Genomic DNA, 18,460 nt, shown 5'->3' with positions numbered 1-18,460 from the left:
ACACACTCCTTCCCTGCCTTTCCTATGATAGAAATTGCACCACAAGGAAGCGTAAAGTGCTAACCGAGCTTAGTGTAGGGCATATCCCCGGCAGCGGCGCCAAAAATGTGCGCTCCTTGCCGCACTGTCGAAGCAAGGGACTTGCCAATACACCGTGTGCGAGCCACAAACGGCTCCAAGCACACAACAAGCCTAAACTAGCAAGCTCAAGGAAACAAAGGGTGTGTCACTCACCGCTCTACGCTCGCCTTCGTGGTGGATTCCTCGCCGCGATGAAGAAGAAGCTACAGTCGTGCCGCGCTCAACCGCTTCGCCGCCGTCGTGCCTTCATAATGCTCGATCGCACACACACTCTTCCTCTCTCTCTCTCTCACACACACACACAAGGAGGTGAAGAAGAAGAAGATGGAGATGGAGCAAGAGCACTCTTCAATTGCACAAATGAGAGAATGAGTAAAAATTAGGTTTAGTTGGCTTTTATAGGAGCTCACCCAATTCACACTTGGGCGCCCATGCTTAACCAACTAATCCCTTGAATGTCCAAGTTAAAGTGCGCCTCTCATCGGCGATCACTCTTACCCTTTTCCTATTGGACCGACAAGCCCGGTGCCTGACTCTACCAAATACATAATACACGTCCATCGTAGGTGATGGGTGTCCGTGTGTCGTGAGGGTTAACATAGATACACCTTGTCCTACCTGTACACATGTGGGCCCCACGTAACCACCTGGCTAAGGAAAATGGGCAATCCTTTATTTGATGCACCATGCATGTGTATGTACATATGCGCAATCCCTTGCTCCAAAAAACTCCTGACAGCGGCATGCATAGAGAGCTCTTCTCCATCTATGCAGCCCCAAGACTTACTTACACACAACATAAGGAGAGAAGCCAAGCAAATAGACACCATGGCGCACAACAAACTTTCTCAACAAACAAGCAACCCAATGAGCACAAAATATGAGAAGCTACCAAGATATGCTTATCAATTTTACATGCGTTTAGAGCAAAAGTGTGACGACGACACCCCAATTGCAAAAATTTGTTGATCAAGCCATGAGATAGATTATTGAACTTGATATCCTTGCTCTCATATAGAATCTACAATCCTTATTTAGGGATGAGTATGGTAAGAGAAATGTTTGCAAGAGAATGGTAGCAATAGCATATTGATGCTCTCTCTATGGTGCCGCTTATGATAGCGAGCTTAGGAAATGGATAGGGAGACAAGAGGAGAGAGAGATTAGGGCTTCCCTAACCTTAGAGGAGCTTATTTTCAGCAATGGAGTAGGTGTGTGTATTTTTGTGCTTGCCAAAGGGCCTTTTTATAGCTGTACAAGACCTTGAGTTAGGTTAAACTTGACTAGGGTAGATAATTAACCATAGTTAGGTTCCCTTTTGATCATTCCTTCAATTATGTAAATAAGGGACTTATTTTTTTCATTAAAAATAGCCTTTTAAGTCGTGGAGGCTCCATAAGGGTTGATGATGTATGTGGGCCCCACCATGATGTCCCTCCAGTGGCTCCTGCAGAGTGTCCCCATCCTGTTTGTTGTGTCTCTGAAAGCATCTTGAGCCGACCCCTCCACATGCAAGTGGTTTTAACTCCCCATTGGTATTTTAGAATGTTGGAGAAGTCAAGAAAACTTTTCACCTTTGTGGTTTACCTGATTGTAACTTTGACCGTCAGTAACAGCGTCCGCAGCACCTTGTTTTCACCATAACTTTCAGCCTGTAACTCAGAATTGGGTGCTATAAAAGGAAAATTTGACCTTCTCAAAGTGTTTAAGCTGATTTTGGAGTGTTCCTCAAGTATACCTATGAACTAAGTCGTTCAAGATGCATCCAAAACACCTTTTGAACCAAGTCTCCTTGTAGGGGGCCCTTTAACATGCATCCAAGGTGTAGCATGCTTATTTCAAAAGAGAATCCACCTTAAACAAATGAGGTAGGCTCCAATAAAGTTTGATTTATTGGGGATATACATTATATTTAAGATTTGTTGACCAACACAAGTAAATGATCCAAGAGTTGGGTCACATAGTGGTGGGGAAGGGAAGGCCTACAAGGTTAACCCTACCCTTGAGAGAAGATGGGTAAGATAAGTGCCCATAAATTATTTATTTACAAATTATGGGATGTAAATAGCTATTTAAATTAGTAAAGGTAATTAGTTAAAAGAATATGCAGTAAAAAAACTAGGAGAGTAGAATTAAGTTTACTATTTACATTTAGCATGAAGAGAGAAATATGATGTAAATGCATAAAGATCTAAGAAGGGTAAGGTGTTTGTATGGAAAAAAGCTATTACGGAAAGAGAGAATGAACACTAGGTTAAAACTTTGATAAAAAATATATACATTTGAGTAGAAATGTAGTTCAAATGCAAGGTTACCATTTAACGCTACTCAGTACAATTAGGCATTACTACTCACTCTCTCAAGAATTCCTCTCCTCAATGTCTTGAATGCTTGAGTTTCTTTGCAAGGAAGAAGAGGTCCCCTTTTATAGGTGAAGGGAACCCCCAAGGGTTTACACAAGAAGAGAGGAGCCAGTGTGAATAGGAATTAGAAAAGTTGGAAATGAGCTGTCCTTGCATGATGTGGGCAGACTGGGGTCCAGTATTTTGATCATATCTCCTTAACCGTGGCTCCAAATAAAAAAGTAAAAATATGGGCAAAAACTTCAGCTCATTAGCTACGATTTTTATTTTAAAATCATTTTCCAATTCAGATTGGAACCTTGTGTGAAAAATTCATCAAAATAGGGTCCATTTCTGGCAGCAAAAGTCTTCCCGTGGTCCCCTTAGCTTAGACTTTCATTTAAATTCAAAGGACACCTCATGCCATATGAAAGCATGACATTGCTCCTTCACAAATTTTTATAATCATGCTTGCAATAATGCATTAAAATAAGTGTATCTTTGAAATCATGCCACCTAGTGTCCCACTAGGATTTGATTACCTCCTAGTAGCTATTTAAAAAGAAATATAAGAAAAGTATAAAAAATACATAGAATATATATATATTGGAGTTTACCTTAGATATAGGATCTAGCTAGGGTTTGAGATGATAATGAAATAGTAGAAATAAAGAATCAATGCTTTTTGCCCCAAGGTAAAGAGGTGGAGCTATTGATGCTTTTCCCATAGTATTTTCTGATGGTAAAGTAAGGATAGGTTACCCTTGAGAAAAATAATAGGATGCAATGGAAGGCCTATTATTATACTTAAATATGCATATATACATTATAGGAAAGATAATTATGTATCTAAAAAGTTACAAGATAGATCTTGTAGCATGCGTTCCCACTATGTACGTGTCACAGCACGACAACGTATATTGTGTGTATGTGCACGTGTGTACGTGAGGATTTGAATGTATGCATGCAATGTGCGTGCTCGTGTATGTATGTGCATGTGTTTGTTTGCGCTCGTAAGTGTGTATGCGTGTGTGTGTGTGTATGTAATGTCGGTAAGGGTGTGGCGTAAGAACGAGAGAGAGTGACTTTTAGTATAATCTTTTAAAAACTCTTACGTGCTGCAACTACACAGAGAGTGTGAGTGAGGGTGAGAGAGAGCGTGTGAGGGTATGGACTAAGGGGTTGGGGTGTGTGTGTGTGTGTGTGCGTTTGTGTATGTAGGTGTGTGTGCTAAGAGAGAGAGAGGGAGCTAGGCTTGCACCATGCGGGTTGTTGCTAACTACAGAGAACGAGAGGGAGGGAGAGAGAGAGAGAATGAGAGATGGGGAGAGCGAGAGGTTGAAGGGGTGAGTGGGTGAGAGTGTATGTGTGTGTGTGTTTAGAGAGAGAGAGAGAGAGAGAGAGAGAGAGAGACGTTTGATGTAGTAAAAACCCCTCAGCATGTGAGGGAAACTTGATTCAATGTGGTATTTACAAAAACGTTTGGTTCGGCGAGATGACGACTATGGTGAGAGAGAGAGATAGAGAGATAGAGGGAGATAGTGAGCCTATAGTAAATTCTCTAGAGGTATTAATAGGCACAGAGATTCTACTGTTGCATATTTGTGGAAACCCTTCGAGTCAGGGTGTGGACATGGATTCCTTCTCATAGGGCTAACTTCCCAAAATGCTGCCCTAAAATCCCCTCTCTTTTGGTGCAAGTGTTGCGAGCGCCTCCCTTTTTTGATAGTGACCTCTCAATGCCCTTTCATAGGTGCAGGCTGCATTAGTTTAGGATAATTTGATAAGGTTAGATCCCTAATCAAGAGAGACAAAGCAAGGAGTTGGGTCCCAAATGGTTGACCCTTTCTTTGTCTTAGAAGAATTTTAAATCCTAGGTGGGCCTTGGTGACCATCACCTAGAGAGAGGTGGCAATATACAAGTGGTTTTTATACAAGATTCTTGGCTTGAAACTGGGAAATAATAATACCCTACGGATGTGACTGCGAAGATGCATCGTGGACGAGGTGCCTGCGAATGGCGGGCTTTGTTAGTGCGTCAGTGTAGAGCATTTGCCAGTTTTAGGCCGCGTGCGGAATGCCTTTGTTGTCACTTCTTGATTTGGTGTTTCGTCTGCGTGAGTTGGCCGTCCTTTTTTGTGTGTTTGGTGTCGATGTCAAATTCCTTCACTTTGCTTAACCTTTTGTAGGTGCGTACGGCATGCGTGTATTGTGTGTATGTGCACGTGTGTACGTGAGGATTTGAATGTATGCATGCAGTGTGCGTGCTCGTGTATGTATGTGCATGTGTTTGTTTGCGCTCGTAAGTGTATGCGTGTGTGTGTGTGTGTGTGTATATAATGTCGGTAAGGGAGAGAGAGTGACTTTTATTATAATTTTTTAAAAACTCTTATGTGCTGTATCTACACAGAAAGTGTGAGTGAGGGTGAGAGAGAGCATGTGAGGGTATGGACTGAGGGGTTGGGGTGTGTGTGTGTGTGTATGTAGGTGTGTGTGTAGGGGTATGTGTGTGTGCTAAGAGAGAGAGAGAGAGAGAGAGAGAGAGAGAGAGAGAGAGAGCTAGACTTGCACCATGCGGGATGTTGCTGACTACAGAGAACGAGAGGGAGGGAGAGAGAGAGAGAGAGAATGAGAGATGTGGAGAGCGAGAGGTTGAAGGGGTGAGTGGGTGAGAGTGAATGTGTGTGTTTGTTTAGAGAGAGAGAGAGAGAGAGAGAGAGAGAGAGAGAGATGTTTGATGGTGAAAACCCCTCTGGATGTGAGGGAAACTTGATTCAATGTAATATTTACAGAAACCTTTGCTTCGGCGAGATGGCGACTATGGTGATAGAGAGATAGAGGGAGATAGTGAGCCTATAGTGCATTCTCTAAAGGTGATTTTATAAGCACAGAGATTCTACTCTTGCATATGCGCGGCATGCCTTAGTTGTCACTTCTTGATTTGGTGTTTCGTCTGCGTGAGTTGGCCGTCCTTTTTTGTGTGTTTGGTGTCGATGTCAAATTCCTTCACTTTGCTTAACCTTTTGTAGGTGCGTACGGCATGCGTGTATTCTGTGTATGTGCATGTGTGTACGTGAGGATTTGAATGCATGCATGCAGTGTGCGTGCTCGTGTATGTATGTGCATGTGTTTGTTTGCGCTCGTAAGTGTGTATGCGTGTGTGTGTGTATGTAATGTCGGTAAGGGAGAGAGAGTGACTTTTATTATAATTTTCTAAAAACTCTTATGTGCTGCATCTACACAGAAAGTGTGAGTGAGGGTGAGAGAGAGCATGTGAGGGTATGGACTGAGGGGTTGGGGTGTGTGTGTGTGTGAGTGTGTGTTTGTGTATGTAGGTGTGTGTGTAGGGGTATGTGTGTGTGTTGAGAGAGAGAGAGAGAGAGAGAGAGAGAGAGAGACGTTTGATGGTGAAAACCCCTCTGGATGTGAGGGAAACTTGATTGATATTTACAGAAACCTTTGCTTCGGCGAGATGGCGACTATGGTGATAGAGAGATAGAGGGAGATAGTGAGCCTATAGTGCATTCTCTAGAGGTGATTTTATAAGCACAGAGATTCTACTCTTGCATATGCGCGGCATGCCTTAGTTGTCACTTCTTGATTTGGTGTTTCCTCTGCGTCACTTGGCCGTCCTTTTTCATGTGTTTGGTGTCGATGTCAAATTCCTTAACTTTTTTTAACCTTTTGTAGGTGCGTACGGCATGCGTATATTGTGTGTATGTGCACGTGTGTACATAAGGATTTGAATGTATGCATGCAGTGTGCGTGCTCATGTATGTATGTGCATGTGTTTGTTTGCGCTCATAAGTGTGTATGCATGTGTGTGTGTGTGTATGTAATGTCGGTAAGGGTGTGGCGTAAGAACGACAGAGAGTGACTTTTATTATAATTTTTAAAAAACTCTTATGTGTTGCAGCTACACAAAGAGTGTGAGTGAGGGTGAGAGAGAGCGTGTGAGGGTATGGACTGAGGGGTTGGGGCGTGTGTGTGTGTTTGCGTATGTAGGTGTGTGTGTAGGGGTATGTGTGTGTGCCAAGAGAGAGAGAGAGAGAGAGAGAGAGAGAGAGAGAGAGAGAGAGAGAGAGAGAGAGAGAGAGAGAGAGAGAGAGAGAGAGAGAGAGCTAGACTTGCACCATGTGGGTTGTTGCTAACTACAGAGAACGAGAGAGAGAGAGAGAGAGAGAGAGAGAGAGAGAGAGAGAGAGAGAGAGAGAGCTAGACTTGCACCATGTGGGTTGTTGCTAACTACAGAGAACGAGAGAGAGAGAGAGAGAGAGAGAGAGAGAGAGAGAGAGAGAGAGAGAGAGAGAGAGAGAGAGAGAGAGAATGAGAGATGGGGAGTGCGAGAGGTTGAAGGGGTGAGTGGGTGTGTGTGTTTAGAGAGAGAGAGAGAGAGAGAGAGAGAGAGAGAGAGAGAGAGGTTTGATGGTGAAAACCCCTCCGGATGTGAGGGAAATTTGATTGAATGTGATATTTACTGAAACCTTTGCTTCGGCGAGATGGCGACTATGGTGAAAGAGAGAGATAGAGAGATAGAGGGAGATAGTGATCCTATAGTGCGTTCTCTAGAGGTGATTTTTTAAGCACAGAGATTCTACTCTTGCATATGTGTGGCAACCCTTGGAGTCAGGGTGTGGACATGGATTCCTTCTCATAGTGCTAACTTCCCAAAATGCTGCCCTAAAATCCCCTCTCTTTTGGTGCAAGTGTTGCGAGTGCCTCCCTTTTTTTATAGTGACCTCTCAGTGCCCTTTCATAGGTGCAGGCAACATTAGTTTAAGATAATCTGATAAGGTTAGGGCCCTAATCAGGAGAGACAAAGCAAGGAGTTGGGTCCCATATGGTTGACCCTTGCTTTGTCTTAGGAGAATTTTAAATCCTAGGTGGGCCTTGGTGACCATCACCTAGAGAGAGGTGGCAATATACAAGTAGTTTTTATACAAGATTCTTGGCTTGAAACTGGAAAATAATAATACCCTACGGATGTCACTATGAAGATGCATCGTGGACGAGATGCCGGCAAATGGCGGTCTTTGTTAGTGCGTGAGTGTAGCGCATTCACCAGTTTTAGGTTGCATGCGGCATGTGGGGGAGAGTGTATGGGGGTAAGAGAGTGAGAGTGTGAGTGTGGTGGATGGAGAGGGAGAGGGAGAGAGAGAGAGAGAGAGAGAGAGAGAGAGAGAGAGAGAGAGAGAGAGAGAGAGAGAGAGAGAGAGAGAGAGAGAGAGTTACTCCTGCACCCTTGTGGCTGTCCCGACATGGAAACGAGAGAGAGAGAGAGAGAGAGAGAGAGAGAGAGAGAGAGAGAGAGAGAGAGAGAGAGAGAGAGGGAGTCAACGTCGAGGGTGAGGGAGAGAGAGTATAGCGGGCCAGGGGGAGAGAGCGTGAGACTGAGGGAAGGGATGAGGGTGTGTGTGTGTATGTGTATGTGTGTTTGAGGGAAATGGCTTTGTGTTGCACCCACATGGGCTTGAACGAGAGGAAGAGAGAGAGATATCGAGTCAAAGGGAATGAGGGAAGAGAGAGAGAAGGTGAGGGGGTAGAGCTGAGAGAGAGAGATATCGAGTCAAATGGAATGAGGGAAGAGAGAGAGAAGGTGAGGGGGTAGAGCTGAGAGAGAGAGAGAGAGAGAGAGAGAGAGAGAGAGGCTGTTTGGCGGACCAGGGAGAGTGGGTGATGGAGAGAGAGGGGGGAGTGGATGAGGGAATGAGAGAGTAGGGAAGCAGCATGCATTGGTTGACAAACAAGAGGGAGAGAGAGGAGGCTTGGTGAAGATGAGAGAGTGTGGATGAGAGGGGAGAGAGAGAGAGAGAGAGAGAAGAATGTGAGAGAGTGAGTGTGTGTGAATAATGAAAGAGAGAGAGGGAGACTCTTGCCCCTTTGTATGGTGGCCCTTGAGAGAGAGAAAACTTGTTTTATGCGCCCACTGGGCTTGGTGACAAAGGAACAAGGGAGAGGGAGAGAGATAGTGGGTTGGCGGAGCCAAGCAAAAAGAGAGAGAGAGAGCTCATCCTCTGGTGATAATAGAGGAGTGTGGCCAGCTGAGAGGCGGCCCACTGTATGCAAGCATGGAAGGGCTAGTGATGCATGTAAAATGTTGTTTTAAATCATTTTATCCTTGTATTATGCTCCCTCCCTGATTTAGGTTGGTTCTTGCGGCCGTGGGTTCAAAAACCGGTCGTCACCACCACCTGCAAACTATAAAGGAGTTCAAAGGTTCATGAACCATGTTGGTTATTACCAATGGTTTATTTTAAATTTTGCCAAGATAACTCGCCCATTGTACAAGCTTCTTATTGAGTTCCACTGGACCGTGGACTGTGACCATGCTTATGAGTTATTAAAAAAGGCCTTCACAAGTGCTCCCATTTTTTTTGAGTGCATGATTGGAATGTAATTTTCCATGTGCATATTGATACATCAAACTTTGCTATTGGATGTGTTCTAGCTCAACCATGAGAACATAAATTGTACTACCACGTTAGCTTTGCAAGTCATCAATTAAATGACACTGAGAGGAACTACACTACTACAGAGAAGAAAGGTTTAGCTATGATTTACGTGGTGAAGAAATTTTACTACTACCTTCTTGTTGCTAGCAAGTTTGTTTTCTATGTGGATCATCAAGCATTGTTGTATCTAGTAAATAAACCTTGTTCCACGGGAAGAATTACACGATGGTTGCTAATTCTTCTTGAGTTTGATTTTACGGTTGTGGTGAGACCTAGACATGTCATGGAGGATCATTTATCTCACATATCCAATAAAGACCCCCTACTAGAGTTGATGAAGAATTTCCCGATACTTCCCTGTTCAAAAATGTAAAAAGATGTTGCGTTGGATTCATAAATGACTATTGGAAGCCCAAGGCTACTATGAATGAAATTTTCAAATTTGGTTATTACCAAAACGTAAATTGTGTTCTTACCTATCACCTGACCCATGTGAGTCAAATCCTGTACAATAAAGCCGATTGAAGATCATGGGAAGGGAAAGATCACAAAACACTATACACCTGATCCGGAGCTAGTTTGGGTACCCAAGCGAGAAAGGCTTGTTTCGCTCAACTCAAACATAGAGAAAACAAATGAAGCTTCTTGCTCTTCATGTTGTTCATATACGAAAACACAAGCTTCAACACAACCTCCATCTACCATTGTACATATCCATACAAACAAGAAAGAATTTGCACCTCCCATCGTAAGTTCACCACCTATAACAACGTTGGAAATAAAATCACAGGAGAGTACCTCACCACCCTTGCAGCTAGATGAAACGCCTAGGGCGGTCGAAAACTATTGGTCAAAGTCTTCACTCCATAACAACTTGGAACAATTGGTTTCAAAAGGTGACGACATCGTTCCAAAAGGTATGATATGAAGGGGGGAGCGTTTGCTGACATCCATCATTCACTTGCTCCCCTCTCAACATTTCTCCCTGACCTCTCAATCTCCCAATCTTAGGGAATGTATATATATAGCCCTATCTTGAAGAAAACAAAAATAAAAAAGTAGAAGAGCAAGAGCCACCAAACAAAAATCTGGAAACCTCCAAATTCATAATAACACATTATGCACAAGGAACGACCTTTTGACATGACCCTTATAATATTTGCACTCTACCCAAAATCTATCTGTGTGTATATATATGGCTAGTACGCTAGGGTCATCCACTCCTACCCTGGGTGAGAGGTACCCTCTTTACTTTTCAGAAGTGTTTCACATAGTCTACCCGGTGCTTGCCTATGAATGGGATTTGGTAGATATACTAGCGTGTGAGAATAATTTTGAGGAATTAGAATGGCTAATACGTCTCTTGACCACGACTGATCCCTACTTAGTAGCGAGTGTCTCTCCAATTGCACAAGCTTACCCTATTGACCAAGATGACTATAGACGTCTAGTGACCTTCTTAGTGAACATTTGAGCCTCTAATGATGAGGAAGAGTTACGTGATTACACGGATGGCACGTATGGTCGCACGGATGATGACTTTGTTTTTCTCGACGAAGACGAGGATAGGGGTTTAGCCTTAGGTCTACCTCTCCATCTCTACAATATCCTATTCCCTTGACCCTCTAGGAGTTGCAAATAATTAGGTTAGGGTTGTTTATGTTGTTTGATTGTGTTCAATAAAGGTTGGTGCCTCTCCCCACTGATGTGCCTCCTATAGGTATTCCTTGTGTTTTCTAGTGTGTACACAAACACATTTCAGTAATTGTGATTTTTGAACTTCATGAAATTCTTGAAGCGGTAGTTTCTTGGAGATCATGCATCCAGAATTACACTTTGTCTTCTACCATTGAGGCAAAGTATGTGACAGTTTCTAGTTCTAATAAGGAAGCTATGTGGTTATCTTGTCTAGTGGGACATTTTGGTATACACTAGACTCCAGTGCTACATTGCAACAATTAGAGTGCGATTGTGTTAGCAAAGAACCCCGTGTTATACTCCAAGTCGAAACACATAGAGGTCAGGTATCATATGGTATGGGATATTTTGGCTAGCAAACGCATTGAGTTAGTCAAAGTTCACAAGGATGAAAACCCAGCAGATTCTCTAACAAAGAGCTTAGCCTTAGAGTGGTTCACACATTTCATAGAGATGATGAGTGTGGGTTGAAGATATGGTCACGCTTCACGTTTTGTACATTTGTACATAGTGGCCCCTACATTCTTTAGCCACTTGTGCCATGTTGGCCTTCAAGTGGGAGATTGTTGGGTTTCAAGCCTCGTGGCCCGCGGGCGCCTACCCACTTATTCCATTATTGGTTATAATGACAATAAGGAGAGTGAGAGTCTGTACTCTCTCACAAGCTCCACCAAAACATGTCTCTACTGTCATCCTCCCCTTCCCCTTATTTCCTCCCCTTGCACTCCTTAGATCCATTCCATCACCGAGGAGCACCCCTATTAGGTTAGATGATACAGCCAATCCTCAAGGTAATGCACATGCCACAATGCGGGATGGTGTGCATGCACATTATTGATCATCCATTTCCAAAGATGCTGCTTTTAAGATCAGACTATGCTAGCGATGAAGGCAAAGTGGTAGGTGAGGTCTTCAAAGTAGAGTCCCATGCTGAAGATGGTCATGTCGGTTTGTACAATGTTGGTATTTGCAAGGAGCCATCATGCACATGCCCAGACTTCATGGATCGGGTGACAAATCACAAACCATATCTTGCATGCAAACACATATATTTTATTTTTTGCGTGTATTAGGCCTTAGCCAAAATGAGAACATGTTTATACATTAGCCTGTTCTAGCTAATGCTAATATATTCAACACCCTAAACCGGGGTAGAACCTATCAAGCCATAGATCCATAGCATTTTCCATTTAAAAGTTTTGGCAAGCAATGTTAGGAAGATGACCCTACTACCATTTTTGGATATTTCCATTCAATTAACACATTATGGTGCACAATTGTGCAATTTTTAAGTTGATTGTGTCGAAGAGTATCTTGTAGTTGAGGTGTCACATCAATAATAATATATTGAATATTAAATTAATCCTGCCAAATGCTATAAATTTGGTATTTGCTTTAGGTTTTTTGTGCAATCTCATAAGAGCTATCAAAGAACTTGTCAATCTACTACTCCCACAATGGCTAACAATCTTGAGAACAACATCAAGGCAGCTTGGGATGCAATGGAGGCCATTCCCGATGGAGGGGCCATGCATGGAAAATAATGGTTTTCAAAAACTCTCTAGGCAACAACAAATCTATATCGCATTTGCTAAACTTGAACAAGAGGAGTCAGATTGCTATCAGCCATTGGAAGAAAGTTGGAATTATCATGGAAGAGATGAGGGGAGACTCAAGGAGTAGCTAGGGTGCGTGGTGAACTCTCTCTTGCCAATAAAGGGAAACACTACCACAACTACCGAGCCTTCCAAAATATGAATGCGGATGCATCATATAAAGTAATGCCTTATGTACTTCAAGTAATAGCCTATGTAATGTTACGGCTACACCGTATAAAGTGGTGCCTTATGTAGTAACATGGGACGAAATGTAGTGGTGCACCATATAAAGTGTGGCTAAAATGTATTGCAAGCAATATGGAATGTTTTGTTTTCTACTATTAATGGATGTTCTTCTTTTCAGTAGCCTAATTGTCACTGTCTTTACAACATTTTGAAAGTTGGCATATCATTGTCCATGAATCTCTCTCTCTCTCTCTCTCTCTCTTGCTGAGAGAGAGAGAGAGAGAGAGCCTCCATATGGCAAAGATAGTAGGCTCCATAAGAGAGCATCAGAAGAAGCCTCCATAAGGGTGAGTGAGCATTGGGAGAGACCATGATAGGAATCTTTTTGGAATCTGCTCGCCCAATTCCAAAAAGCGCTCGCTAGAAATTGCTCGGCTAAAAAATTCCCCCCGTCTGTGAAATATAGTGCACTTGAAAAAGCACAAAAATTTCTTCACATGCGTATTGAAAAGCGCCATTACTTGGAGCTCTTTGATTGCAAGACATGCACATATGGGTGTGGAAAGGAATCTTTGTTTGTTTTCATTTTATGGGAAGGGAAACTATCTTACAAATAACATCATGCCTATATATAAGTGGCTGAAAGCATGCAATGGTGGTACAAAAAGGACTGTCCTTGACACAACATGGGCTTGGTGGTTCATTTGTGTATAAATTGGACCTTTTAATTGGAAAAAGAAAATGAACATATATTTCTTTGTTTTTAGACGTTTCACTATTTGGAGGGGCCACTCCAAGAGAGGAGGTGGGGGGAAAGGGCTGGACCCACATTATGGTTATTGGCTTTCACGACACCACCTCTCTCTCTCTCTCTCTCTCTCTCTCTCTCTCTCTCTCTCTCTCTCTCTCTCTCTCTCTCTCCACACGGTTGTGTTGCTCTTGTGCACCTTCCGTGCTCCATAGCCAGCAAACTTGGGCTACTCTCTCGTTCTCTCTCTTTCTCTCTCTCTCTCTCTCTCTCTCTCTCTCTCTCTCTCTCTCTCTCTCTCTCTTTGTGTGTGTGTGTGTGTGTGTGTGTGTGTGCATGTGCTCCTTGCCAATGGACAATACTACAAGAGTTTACCGCTCAGGTGACTCACAGCTACTCCCTTTCGACGAGCTGGATGAGGAGGAATCACGCATGGATGAACAGATACAAAACCATCCCATTGTCAGTTCCATTGAGACATGTGTCACTAATCAAGATTTTCTTCGTGATTATTGGGTTGCAAAGAAATGCGAACAGAGAAGGAAAGAATGACATCCTTATTTTGCACTTGGATTACTGCAATCTAGGTCAAGGAAGAACATTTGTGCAGCGGTGGCATGATGTTGGCGCAAGCAAACACTCGGGCTGTCAAGGAATGAGCAAAAGGAAATATTTCAGCAACTATTGGACCACCAAACATTTTCCGAGCTGCAAAAAACAAATTTCAACAATGTCGAAGATACCGTTCTATCGGGTGTGCGCAACACTTTGGCTCAAATTAAGGTCCCGCACTCAGCAAGTGAGATTTTTGTTAAGAGAACCTCTCTGACGATGATCTTGAACAATAGTACAAGTGTAGTCTCAGTAAACCAATCCAAAATTGCTAGTGTCCTCGGTGTCCATCGAAGGAATATAGATGCTGCAACTTCTTTGCTGGAGATAAAGATGAGGATGAAGTGTTGCCATTGAGTGCTTGTGAGAGACAATTTCCACAAGGAACCATTATCACTAATGAAACAAGATATTTGGTGTATGCCTTTTGGACATCAGAAATATGAGAAGGGCTACAACTTGCATGCACGAGAAAACTGGTCACGGGCGCGGTTGCGCTTCTTTCTTTGCAAACTAAAAAGCTCTGACAGAGTCACCGAATCAATGGAATCACCTGACATCTTTTTCACAGCATCTTCAGCTTCAGGATCCACACTCCCATCAGTACTATCCACTTTTGCATCCTTCACTGCCACTTCCTTCTTGGCATCCTCGGGCCTGTCCCCCTTCATCGCATTGCCTGCCTTTTCCTTTTCTGCCTCTTCCCCCTTCCTCGCCTCCCCGTCATCCCCTTTCTTGGCATCCTCTACACATTTGTCATCCCTGGCTTCCACCCCCTCTTGGCCTCCCCCTCAACCCTCTCCTTGTCCTCCTTTTCTGCCTCTTCCCCCTTCCTAGCTTCCCCGTCATCCCCTTTCTTGGCATCCTCTGCACATTTGTCATCCCTGGCTTCCACCCCCCTCTTGGCCTCCCCCTCAACCCCCTCCTTGTCCTCCTCCCCCATAGTGGCCTCTTCCCCTCCACCATCCAGTTCCACTATGTGAGGCACTTTACCTCCAACATTGTCCTTATTCCTTATAGCATCTTTGTCCTCACAGTCACTGTTTTCTTTGCTATCCCGCTTCGTATCACAATGCTGTCCCTTCTCAGTCCCTTTCCCTTCCACGCCACCATGCTTTAGATCCCGGAGAACATCCCTTATCTATGCAGTATCCTCATCCTCCTCCCATGCATGACTTGCAGCAGATTTTGTGGCATTTGGTCCATCCTTGACTACCTGTCCATTTTTCCCACCGAGCCCAGCTGCCACTCCAGCATCCTCTTCCTCTGCAAAAACAGAGAAAGACAGCACAAAAAACCTCACATTCAGTGCAGGTAAGCATATGATTTGCAGAACACCCACATACTTACTCTTCACACCACGATGCCCACCGACCCAAGACTTTGCCACCTCGGGGATCACCATGTTACAACCAGGTTTGGCATAATGATCCCTGCTTAGTAGAAAAGCACTAAAGCAAAGGGGGTGATACTGATGTCGGCAATCAAGCATAAAGGTTCCTACAACTCGTGCAGACTCCAAGAGCTCACCACATGCAACATACATTCCAAACACATGGATCATCTCCCCCGAATCAACAACCTGGGGCCTAGGATATAACATAAATCTCTTCCTGCACTAAACATTAGCAATCATCTGCTTCACAAATAGGACATGGCCTTGTGCTTCCTTTCATGTTGCCTCCAACACATCATACTCAGCCTGTTATCAACCAACAGCAATACAAACAGTCCCAAATTAGAACCCAAAAGCTAGCAGACAGTACCAAAGGCATCATGCTACCAATTAGTACCAAAATGTAGCAAACAGTACCAAGGCCATCATACTACCAATTAGTACCAAACAGTAGCAGATAGTACCAAGGCCATTATACTACCAGTTACTACCAAAAACTAGCAGACAGTACCAAGGCCATCACCAATTAGTACCAAAAACTAGTAGACAATACCAAAGCCATCATACAACCAATTAGTAGCAACAACTAGCACACAGTACCAAAGCTATCATACTTCTAATGAGTACCAGAACCTAGCAGACAGTACCAAAGCCATCGTACTACCAGTTAGTACCAAAAACTAGCAGGTCATCAATGCAAGAAGACAACTGTAAACTACCAAAATCAGTACCAAATCATAACCAGGAGCTACCAAATCATAACCATGAGCTACCCATTAGTACCAATGAGAGCGGATTTTTTGAGATGGGGCTCTACTCAAGGCTCCCACCAGACAACCACTCCATGAGACCCTACACACGCATATTTCTTAGGGGAACCACCCTCTTTTATGGAGAAAGAAGGAAACCAAAACAAACCATATACAACACACACACACACACACACACACTCACACCTTCCTTATGTGCTTCAACACAAAATGCCCTTCAACCATTCAACACACACTCCTTAAGCAATCCCTTTCAACACTGCACAAACTCACATGCAAAGATTGACCTTCACCATATTAGTGCTCATATACTTCTAAGAAAAGCAAGCACAAAACCTCAAAACTCAAAACACCATAATGCACAAATACTTGACAACTCCTTTCCTTTCCCAAAAGAAGAGACTACTTACACACATAAGGCGGCATGCATAGAGAGCTCTTCTCCATCTATGCAGCCCCAAGACTTACTTACACACAACATAAGGAGAGAAGCCAAGCAAATAGACACCATGGTGCACAAAAAACTTTCTCAACAAACAAGCAACCCAATGAGCACAAAATATGAGAAGCTGCCAAGATATGCTTACCAATTTTACATGCGTTTAGAGCAAAAGTGTGACGACGACACCCCAATTGCAACAAATTGTTGATCAAACCATGAGATAGATCATTGAACTTTATATCCTTGCTCTCATATAGAATCTACAATCCTTATTTAGGGATGAGTATGGTAAGAGAAATGTTTGCAAGAGAATGGTAGCAATAGCATATTGATGCTCTCTCTATGGTGCCGCTTATGATAGCGAGCTTAGGAAATGGATAGGGAGACAAGAGGAGAGAGAGATTAGGGCTTCCCTAACCTTATAGGAGATTATTTGCAGAAATGGAGTAGGTGTGTGTAATTTTTGTGCTTTCCAAAGGGCCTTTTTATAGCTGTACAAGACCTTGGGTTAGGTTAAACTTGACTAGGGTAGGTAATTAACCATAGTTAGGTTCCCTTTTGACCATTCCTTCAATTATGAAAATAAGGGACTTATTGTTTTCATTAAAAATAGCCTTTTAAGTCATGGAGGCTCCATAAGGGTTGATAATGTATGTGGGACCCACCATGATGTCCCTCTAGTGGCTCCTGCAGAGTGTCCCCATCCTGTTTGTTGTGTCTCTGGAAGCATCTTGAGCCGACCCCTCCACATGCAAGTGGTTTTTAACTCCCCATTGGTATTTTAGAATGTTGGAGAAGTCAAGAAAACTTTTCACCTTTGTGGTTTACCTGATTGTAACTTTGACCTGCAGTAACAGTGTCCACAGCACCTTGTTTTCACCATAACTTTCAGCCTGTAACTCAGAATTGGGTGCTGTAAAAGGCAAAGTTGACCTTTTCAAAGTGTTTAAGATGATTTTGGAGTGTTCCTCAGGTATACCCACGAGCTAAGGCGTTCAAGATTCATCCAATACACCTTTTGAACCAAGTCTCCTTGTAGGGGGCCCTTTAGAATGCATCCAAGGTGTAGTATGCTTTTTTCAAAAGAGAATCCACCTTAAACAAATGAGGTAGGCTCCAATAAAGTTTGATTTATTGGGGATATACATTATATTTAAGATTTGTTGACCAACACAAGTAAATGATCCAAGAGTTGGGTCACATAGTGGTGGGGAAGGGAAGGCCTACAAGGTTAACCCTACCCTTGAGAGAAGATGGGTAAGATAAGTGCCCATAAATTATTTATTTACAAATTATGGGATGTAGATAGCTATTTAAATTAGTAAAGGTAATTAGTTAAAAGAATATGCAGAAAAAAACTAGGAGAGTAGAATTAAGTTTACTATTTACATTTAGCATGAAGAGAGAAATATGATGTAAATGCATAAAGATCTAAGAAGGGTAAGGTGTTTGTATGGAAAAAGGCTATTACCGAAAGAGAGAATGAACACTAGGTTAAAACTTTCATAAAAAATATATACATTTGAGTAGAAATGTAGTGCAAATACAAGGTTACCATTTAACGCTACTCATATTAGCCCTCCCCCTTCATCTAGGATCATTCATGCTCCTAGATGAAACAAAAGAGTTTTTTCCTTTTTCTTTCTTTCTTTTTTTTTCTTTTTTTTCTTATTTTTCAAAAAAAAGGAGGAGTGATATACACTCTTTTACTCCATTAGACCTGCTTTTCATTACCTCAATCCCATAAATCGGAGATGGGAGGGTTGCCTTGGGTATGTTAAGCTTCCAAGGCTGGTTCTTCTTTGCACATCAAAGCTTTAAAAATAGGTGGAGCATTTGCCAAGCCGAAGGGAGCCATGCCAATTTGGAGCTTAGATGATGTAGGTAGATGACTTCCTATCAACGGATTGATACGTTGAAAGTAGGGCTTTCATCTCCATCCATTGACTCATGTCTTGTGGAGTTTTCTTGATAAATCTGCTAATCTGTAACTACCATTCCCAAACTTTGTTTTTATCATGAAAGGTCCCTCCCATCTTTGAAAAAACTTTTTGTCAAGTCGAGTATCAAGTCGGTTATCATAGCGAAGAACCAACATACCTTCCTTCAATCCTTTCCCCTTGAGCTTCTTGTTG

General features: G+C 42.8%; 1 protein-coding gene across 1 annotated transcript; it reads right to left on the bottom strand.

The window, feature by feature from the left end:
- Positions 1 to 4,812: 4,812 nt before the first annotated feature.
- Positions 4,813 to 14,388, bottom strand: LOC147425663 (uncharacterized). Its single transcript, XM_086500095.1, has 8 exons — positions 14,254 to 14,388; positions 8,029 to 8,071; positions 7,690 to 7,749; positions 7,560 to 7,654; positions 6,673 to 6,843; positions 6,579 to 6,638; positions 6,457 to 6,544; positions 4,813 to 4,982 (listed from the first exon to the last, which is right to left on the bottom strand). The coding sequence occupies exons 1-8, from the start codon at positions 14,386 to 14,388 to the stop codon at positions 4,813 to 4,815; spliced, it is 822 nt and encodes a 273-aa protein (XP_086356221.1).
- Between the last annotated feature and the right edge of the window lie 4,072 nt (positions 14,389 to 18,460).

This window comes from Adiantum capillus-veneris, chromosome 25 (assembly GCF_014529385.1).
Source record: "Adiantum capillus-veneris isolate H3 chromosome 25, ASM1452938v2, whole genome shotgun sequence".
In the NCBI taxonomy this organism is placed as follows: Eukaryota; Viridiplantae; Streptophyta; class Polypodiopsida; order Polypodiales; family Pteridaceae; genus Adiantum; species Adiantum capillus-veneris.
This window is presented reverse-complemented; position numbering and strand designations above follow the sequence as displayed.